We start from the raw sequence: 8360 nt of genomic DNA, 5'->3' as shown, positions 1-8360 counted from the left end.
CAGCCTATCAGAATTGCACACAGATTCATCATAAAAACCCATCTGAGGTTATCAAAGAATGAACAAGTGCATTGTCTATTAATAGCTGAAATGCTACCCACCTACAATATACAGCCCATCCTTGGTTGAAACCAAGGGTGGGGAACTTCCAACCCACGAAATCATCTGGTTTGGCCTGGTCCGGCTAAGGCAGCAGCAGGTGTGACTAAATATAGGAGCTGATGTTTTTTGTTTTTTCGTAGCGACAAATTTATATTAAATGAACCTAAATACACACGGTTAAAGATGCAGGAAAAGCATCATAGTTCCAAAACATGTTTTTCATTCACCTAATTACAGAAATGGGGATTGTGCTGTCTGGAAGGACAGGCAGGCAGGAATTGTATGAATTGCAAAAGTGTTAATACTGTGGTGAAATTATGGCTTCACCAAATATAGCAGACTCATTTTTTAAGTTGAGAATTTTGTATGACCCATGAATGATGTTTTAAATATCAAAATGACCCTTGTAGGAAGAAAGGTTCTCCACTCCTGCTTTAAACGTTAAGTGACTGTGTCATTACTGATTTCTTTGTATTCTCCGACGTGAGGTTCATCAAGTTCGTCAATTATTCTGCAAAGACATGTGCATGCTCATAGTTTTTTTTGATCCGAGACCTCACCATCGCGCGCATCATCTGTTGACAGATCGCGAGAACAGATGTCATTTCCCATGGTCACCAGCCCCTGGAGTGGCCTAGACAGTCCTGCACCACAGAGCAGTGAGCGTCTGGTCCCCAAGATAACTTTTCCTGATAAATACCCACATGCGTACAAAACTGAACATCTAGGGCACGGTACTGGGTCGCTTTTATCGGTTATTTTATTAACAGTACTTTAGGGAAAAACTACACATCACGCAACGTACTGGCAAGTTCCAAGCATGTTGACTAAACTGGTCGTCGCCTTCTTGTTCGTCTGTACAGCCAGGGTCATAGGTGAGTGTCGGCACATGTTGACTCCCCTGCATTAGCTGGGTGGGAGACTTTTTTTTTTGTTTGTTTACGCACGTGCGGATTAGGCTGTTTGTTAACGTTGAACTTCGACGTCGTCAACAGCTAAACAAAAAAAAAAAACTATTTCGACAAAAATAGCATCCCAGCATAATGGCCAAGCAGCAATGGCGGCTTACTCTCTCTTTTGTCCATATTTGTGATTGTTACTCTTATATTTGCAACATCTACAATAATTCTTAAACATAAGAGATCTGCGTTTCTCTTTTAAAAATTTATAAACTTATTTCAAATTGACTGATAGCACACAGCTACAGTTTTATTTTTAAATATCCCTTTTTGTCACGGATAAATGTTATTTATAGAATGAACGCCATTTTTTGTGGAAGAGATCTCTGATAGACTCTGCGGAAAAAAAAAAAAGACCAAAAAATCCTGCAAAACGACCACTTCTGCTCAACCTTACTCTAAACATCGACCGACCCCCGGTACATATGTCCTGTAAACGTCACACAAAGATTTTATGTACATGAAGGTTAAAAACTGTTCAAACGTTGCACTTAAAAAAGCAACATACGCCCAGTCAATCTTTCTTATCACTCTTATCTCTCCAAACAAGCTCAAGACGAACACATGAACTTACACACAAATGTAACGCATTATAAAGTAAAGTGTTCTGACAATTAAAACTTCCACATTCTTCTTTTCTTTCTTTCTCTCTCTCTCTCTCTGCGTCAAGGAAGTTTAGTTCGAACCACCGTTTAACGTTGTTAAGATATACCTGTCACTGTCAAAGGTAATTTTTAACCAACAATCTGCAATAATTATTCTCAGAAGTGAGATTAAAGATCGTCAATAATCAAACTGACAAACAGCCGGCGCTACCACGCCGTCGATATGTGGTATGACGACATCACATCTGTCTGCTACGACGATAATCATTTTGTTTTGAGAAGTCTTTTTATTTATTTTTTTAACAGAATGTGAGCAGGTGGTGTATGGCTACAATGTTCACCTGTCCACGTTCGATTGCACCGGTCAGAGTGACGGAATAGTTGAAATCGGGTGTGACGGTTACGCTGAGTGCCGTTCACACCAACTGGTCAAAACTCTGTGCACGGATGCAGAAGTGTTCAACCGAGACGCGCGCAGATGTGACCCGTGAGACTTTTTTTTTCTTATTCTTCTTCTTACATGTTTTCTTGCTTGCTTTTTTTCTTTCTTAGTTGCCTTTCTTCCTTTCATTCTGTTTTCTTTCGCATTCTGTCTGTTTTCGTTTTTTATTCTTTTTTCTTGATTTCCATATTCCTTCCTTTCATTTTTTCTTTCCTTTCTTTAATTTGTAGTTTCTTTTCTTGTTTTCTTTCTCTCGTCCTCTCATTTGCTTGTCATTCCATTATCATTCCCCCACTGGTGTCTTTTGAGACCACAACACCTCCTTCAAGGAGCTATAATTTCCCTTAATTGTTTCATTTTTAATGTTGCCGTTTTCTATTGTTTACTGATCCATTTTACTGGTTAATTATCGGTAGTTAAAGCCGTGATTTGTCTTTTAATTAGCCCTGTTTAGCTGGTTTGACTTTTCTAGTCGTGGTTGCTTACATGGCAACAACAGTGAACCTATCATTCTCTCCTCTATTACCACGCGGAGCAAATATTTTTTTCCTTTCAAATCAAATCAAATCCAAGCCTCGTCGTGCCAAGAGGTGTAGCGCAGTTCGCCCTAGCTGCGGTCCCTCAGAAAGTTTGTGGTTAGTCTTGCAGGCCTCTCAGTCAATTCATGACCTTGCAGAGCAACAGCAACAACCAGCTGTACTCACTACAACATCTGCGAGACACTTGCAGATGGAAAGTACGCTGACGTCACCAACGGATGCCAGTCATACTACACCTGTTTCCGTCAGATCTTCTATGGTCACAACTATTGCCCCGGAGGTAGGTATCCCATGGCGACCGGCCTGTCAGGGGTGAACCTTTAGTATCTGACAAAGTCTTATTCACACACACATAGGGCCAAGACAGAACACTGTCAGGTTCACCCGCAGTCACCCATCTTGTAATATTTTGGGCGTATAAGTATAAGTACAAGCTTTAATACACGTGCGTTGAGTTGTGTGTATGTGGATATGCTCATGATGACGAACTTGATGCTTTCACCGCCGTCATTTCGGAAAACAGCGACGACGACGACGATGATGATGAAGATGAATAGATTAACATTGTAGCAGAAAATGTGTTGGTGATATATTGATATATTTATGGTCTGGATGCAAGTTACTCGAGCTTTGCTAGTCCTGCACTACGACTTCCGGTGTTTATTAATGTGTCCAGGTCTGGTGTTCGACCAGCAGAATCAGATCTGCAACTGGGCCTCCAACGTCGTCTTCCCGTGCGGCACCAAGACCGCGTAGACCGACATCTTGCTGTTGATTTTAAAATGTTTTAACTATTTTTTTATTATTTGTGATTCTTAGTAGTCGTGGCAGAACATGCGTTCTCTCAGAGGTCTGTTGGTGAAGAAATAATACACCTTTAAAATAAATCGAGGACGATGTTACTTGTCTCTCAATGTGGGGAGTGGAAGCAGCGATGGTAGTGTTGACGATGATGGAAGTTTGGAGTGTTTGTTTGTACGTTGAATATTCTTGTCTTCTGCATAAAGCACACGTGCGAATACATTCTAGAAATTGAGACTACACCATGGCTGGATTGGAGATCATTGTGTAACTTTTCTGAATCATATGAAATTATAACAATTACCTGAGCAGGAAATAAGCGCACGCGCCCTCAGCTATCCCTAACACACACACAATCACATCCATTTTGAGATTGAAACACGCGCACATGCACTCTCTCACACATGCTCGCCATTTACACAGATGAATGCCCACGTACACATACAACGCACACAAAAAAGGATAACCCACATGATGCACACCAAACACAATACGCACCCACACACACACACTCTCACACACACATGCAAACTACAACTACACACAGGCCTGACGAGAGGGGGGACAGGGGGTCTGGTGTACCCGCGGCTGTCAAGGGGCCCGCCTTGGTCAGTGGATTGTTTCTTCTTCTTATTGAGATTCGAATTGTAAACCTACATTATATACTGGGAAAATAATTTACGATTACAAGTACAAGGGGCCCGGAGAGGTCTGTCCCGGGGCCCGGGCTGGCTCTCGGCGGCCCTGACTACACATACACTTGCTCATGCGCACGCCCACACATTCATATGTATGTATATACGCACGCACTTACTTTTATAGACACATACACACACGCACATATACATACACAGTGGCGTAGGAACAAAGAGAGTAGCCTCACCCTCAAAAAAAGATACTGAGGGAAGAAGAATGTGAACATCGTTCACTGTCAAGACCGAGTTTGTCCTGCCCCCCCCCCCCCCCACCTGCCTGCACTACTTAAAGGTAGAGTAAAGGCTGTGATGGCGGTGATAAGGCTGTGGCGTGTGGTGACGTCAGCGAGGGACAGGAAGTGTCGTCATTGTTAGGATTTGAACTCAAGTGATCGGTAATGCGTGGTTAGTTGAAATAGTGATATTTATTAGTGATCACAATCACGTTGGCTATGACCAATGTCCAACCATATCCTGTCATCAGCTGACACTGGGATCGACTTGACGCCATCGGAGGACGAGAGAGACGAAAGAGTCCGGTGTAATTTCTCTTATTAAACACAACATCCTATACAACATTCAACTTTTCTTCATGAACAGACACGAAAATAGACGAGACTCAAACTGCTCCTACTCTTTAAGAGATTCTAAGCAGTTTTATTTTGTCTTTACAATCCCTTTAAAGCTTAGCATCTTCCTACGCCACTGATATAAACATACAAACACACACGCGCGCGCGCACACACACACACACACACACTCACATATGCACACACATACGCACACAATTATATATATACACACAAATACACGCACACACACATACACGGAGAGAGAGAATCACCATTAGTTTGTGACAGGTCATGGAAGATAAGATCAAAAACTGTAAAAAATCTCGACCACTTTTGTTTTTTCTCCTGTATATCACGAGAAGAAAACCTCTTATCGTCCACATCACCTGGGAGGACGGCGCATTGATAAGTAGCTCGTGGTACGTGGCGGAGGTCTCCACACAATAGAAGAAAGCCAGAATGGAGAAATTCCTGCTCTTGGTTCTCGTCCAGTTTGCTGCAGGTAGGCAGGGTTTGCTCTTGTGAACAATGGAAACCACACGTGTACAATACAATCTTCACTCAACAGTGCATTTTGTAACTGTTGGTAGTGTAAGTTGGAATGTAGCATTCCAGCTGTAGTCTAGTCTAAACCTTAAACATGTTTTAAAACTTTGTTCTTTCATACCTAAAGGTCAGCAGAGCTGGTTGATACTTTATTAAGCAGTTCGGCCAAGATGGGAAAAATTAAAACGAAGGTTTGCTTTAAGGATATGGATGCTCTGAAATATTTTAAGGATGAATATAAGGCCCTTCATGTCCAAGTTAATTACAATGTCCACCTGACAGACCACTCTAACTCTGGAAAAGACGAGCACATGCGCAGTGCAGAAACAAATGGCGCCAACGAATTCATGTTTCATCCCAACGGTTCTTGTCTCGTCGCTGGACTGGAGACTTGTCCTTATTACAAATTTTACCAAACGTGTTTTCTCTGCTTCGACGGGAAAAAAAATATCCATCTCCCCGGTCAAAAAAGTATTTCTAAAGCTTATTCACAATTCTTGTAATACTTCACCTGTTGATTTTTAGACAAACGATGAGACCCTTCGACATTGGAGAAAGTCAGAGTTTGATCGTTTAGTTCACTTTGCGGAAGCACTTCTGAATTTTAATTCCCAATATTGGAAACGCTGATTGGACTTACAGTAAGTAAGTAAGTAAGTCAGCATGAAATGATTCCGGACGACCAGCAACTGTTTTGCTGTCCTTTGACAGTTTTATGCGTGTTTTTAGGATACTCATCAATCAGGCCATTTCTTTTCGTTTTTTTTTTAACTTTTGACGATGTGGGCTTATTTTTCCTAATGTGCTGATTAGAAGAAAAAAAAAATGAGTCAAAATGGTGGACACGTGGGATCTGAGGCAGGTCAGAATGCCTCGACCTCCCTTATCGGCCAACACCGTGTCTGACTTTAGACGAGGGAGAAACTGGGACAGCATGGACATCCAGACCCAGACTTGTACACTCACAGACATAACATCCGATATTGCCACTCACTCATGCTCACTCACTAACTTACGAAATGGTGGAACTTTGTGAGTGGCGAATGTAGTGTGTTCAGACATGTCTTACTCTGACGATCATTCCTGGTCCAAAAGTCATTCAGCTAGTCTGGGGTTCCTTCTGAATTAAAAACCAATCAACCAAGAAGGCTTTCATCGGTGGTCTAAGATTAATTTGCTCAGACCTGTCAATGGTTGCTTTGCCCCTCCGAGGAAGGTTTTCAGACTGGCCAGACTGTTCGCGAAAAGCACTGAAGACATCAATGTAGCTCCACAAGTTAGTAACGAGCGCGTGTCATTACTGAGTGTTAGCGAGTTCGATATTGTCTTTGTATTCTTTGTCTCCGTCGACTCCAGAGCTCAGCCTATCAGCTGAAAAGATTCAGAGGCGGCACAGCATATTTATTAAGCTCTGTGGTATAGTGGATTCAAGGCTCCGTATTAATAAGCAGGATGGTTGCACAGTTCTGTAATATCTTACAATGTCTTACAGAGCTGTGGTATAAGTGGTGAATGGATGTACAGCTTTGTAGCATAAGCAGTGAGTGGCTGTACAGCTCTACAGTGTAAGATGTGAATGGTTGTACAGCTCTAGTGGACGAGGCTCCGCACTACGTGTCATGTGACGGCTTTCCGGAGGGCTTCAAGGAGGCTGGGTGCTGGGGGAAGGTGGTCTGCGTCAACCACCAGCCGGTGGTCACCCGTTGCCACGAAGGCATGATGTATGACTACGACACCGACAAATGTATACCGTGAGTAATGCAGGCACACACAGGGAGTAGTGTTGGCATGCGGGTATTTACAGGGATTAGTGTTGGCATGCGGGTATTTACAGGGATTAGTGTTGGCATGTGGGTATTTACAGGGATTAGTATTATTATCCGGGTATTTACAAGGATTAGTGTTGGCATGCAGGTATTTACAGGGATTAGGAACGCAGCAACATACCGTTGGCACGAAGACACGTTCGGTGAGTAGTAGGAGGTAGTGTGTATGCATGCAGGTACATATCCTAGGTGGTGCTGGCATGTGGCAGCTAGAGGTCTAGCTCTTGTGTCACGGACAGCCCAGTCGTTGTAAGTAGATTAGAAGACAGTCGCGTGCAGCTCTTTAATTGCATTTGTAATTTATTAGAGACATCATACAAAGAGTCGTGTACCCGTATAAACTCGCATGCACCCTGATGTGCTCACACGCACCTGAAAACGATGTTGTAACCCTGTGGTAGGCTCAGTCCAGGAGCCAGCACAACGGCCTGCAACAGCCCCGTGGACTGCACCGGCCTCCATGATGGCCGATACGCCGACCACAGCGATGCGTGCAGGTCTTATTTCATCTGCTACCTGGGCTCCTTCTACGGCCGCATGTACTGCCCCAGAAGTACGTTCGCCTTTTATTCAGTTTTTTACAATGACCCCAGTGTTTCCCACCTCTTCTCTCTCTCTGGCCCGCGAAATCGTTCTTTTCTTTGAGAGGATGCTTTAAAGTAAGCTTGATCGTCGATTTGATGAGTTCTGTGGGCAACTAATGAAGGATGCAATCTGTTATTTTTTACGAGATTAAGGACATGAGTTAAGATTACAATTAGGGATGTTTTAATTTCGCACCAATGGCTGTCACAAGCGTTTAGGTTTACAACATGTTCATGTGCTTTTTGTATTTTACTTTCTTAGCTTGGACTTTTCTATGTAGTGTTTTGCTCTGTTGTTGACAGATACATACTTCAACGAACCACTGCAAATCTGTGACTTCTACGGCCACATCCAGTCACCGTGTGGGTCTTTCACGGGTGTCTACCCGAATGATATCACTCCAGCGGGACCCTGGGCAGAGGTCACTGCCACTGTGGTGGGGTAGAGTGATTGAGCGCCCGCGGCCGGCTGGACCATGTCCCCTGACTCCGTGTCTCGTGCCAAATGTTTTATGATGAAATCGATGAATCGAAAATAAATAACAAAACCGAAGCAAAACTGCAGAGAGAGAGAGAGAGTGGTAGTTATGGAGAAGTGTGGTGTCAGAGTGTTTGAAAGATTTGAACAGAAAGGTATGTTGTAGCAGCTTTGAACACTTCTTTAAGTTATGATACAACAGTCACCTTGG

At 43.1% G+C, this 8360-nt stretch overlaps 2 protein-coding genes across 2 annotated transcripts; both read left to right on the top strand.

Annotated features, from left to right (window-relative positions):
• Positions 1-818: 818 nt before the first annotated feature.
• On the top strand, positions 819-3549 carry LOC112561015 (chitin-binding domain protein cbd-1-like). The gene is made up of 4 exons (XM_025233137.1): positions 819-977; positions 1973-2153; positions 2785-2927; positions 3324-3549. Exons 1-4 carry the CDS (start codon positions 923-925, stop codon positions 3401-3403), a joined length of 459 nt encoding a protein of 152 aa, XP_025088922.1. The 5' UTR covers positions 819-922; the 3' UTR covers positions 3404-3549.
• A 1510-nt stretch (positions 3550-5059) lies between these two features.
• Positions 5060-8235, top strand: LOC112563066 (protein obstructor-E-like). Its single transcript, XM_025236781.1, has 4 exons — positions 5060-5217; positions 6850-7012; positions 7489-7640; positions 7975-8235. Exons 1-4 carry the CDS (start codon positions 5175-5177, stop codon positions 8115-8117), a joined length of 501 nt encoding a protein of 166 aa, XP_025092566.1. The 5' UTR covers positions 5060-5174; the 3' UTR covers positions 8118-8235.
• The last annotated feature ends 125 nt before the right edge of the window (positions 8236-8360 follow it).

This window comes from Pomacea canaliculata, linkage group LG4, assembly GCF_003073045.1.
Source record: "Pomacea canaliculata isolate SZHN2017 linkage group LG4, ASM307304v1, whole genome shotgun sequence".
In the NCBI taxonomy this organism is placed as follows: Eukaryota; Metazoa; Mollusca; class Gastropoda; order Architaenioglossa; family Ampullariidae; genus Pomacea; species Pomacea canaliculata.
This window is presented reverse-complemented; position numbering and strand designations above follow the sequence as displayed.

Coding starts and splice junctions, on each gene's coding strand:
- LOC112563066 (XM_025236781.1), top strand. CDS start 5,175: ATGGAGAAATTCCTGCTCTTGGTTCTCGTCCAGTTTGCTGCAG. Junction 5,218..6,849: donor TCTCGTCCAGTTTGCTGCAG/GTAGGCAGGGTT, acceptor ATGGTTGTACAG/CTCTAGTGGACGAGGCTCCG. Junction 7,013..7,488: donor GACACCGACAAATGTATACC/GTGAGTAATGCA, acceptor ACCCTGTGGTAG/GCTCAGTCCAGGAGCCAGCA.
- LOC112561015 (XM_025233137.1), top strand. CDS start 923: ATGTTGACTAAACTGGTCGTCGCCTTCTTGTTCGTCTGTACAGCCAGG. Junction 978..1,972: donor CTGTACAGCCAGGGTCATAG/GTGAGTGTCGGC, acceptor TTTTTTTAACAG/AATGTGAGCAGGTGGTGTAT. Junction 2,928..3,323: donor TCACAACTATTGCCCCGGAG/GTAGGTATCCCA, acceptor TAATGTGTCCAG/GTCTGGTGTTCGACCAGCAG.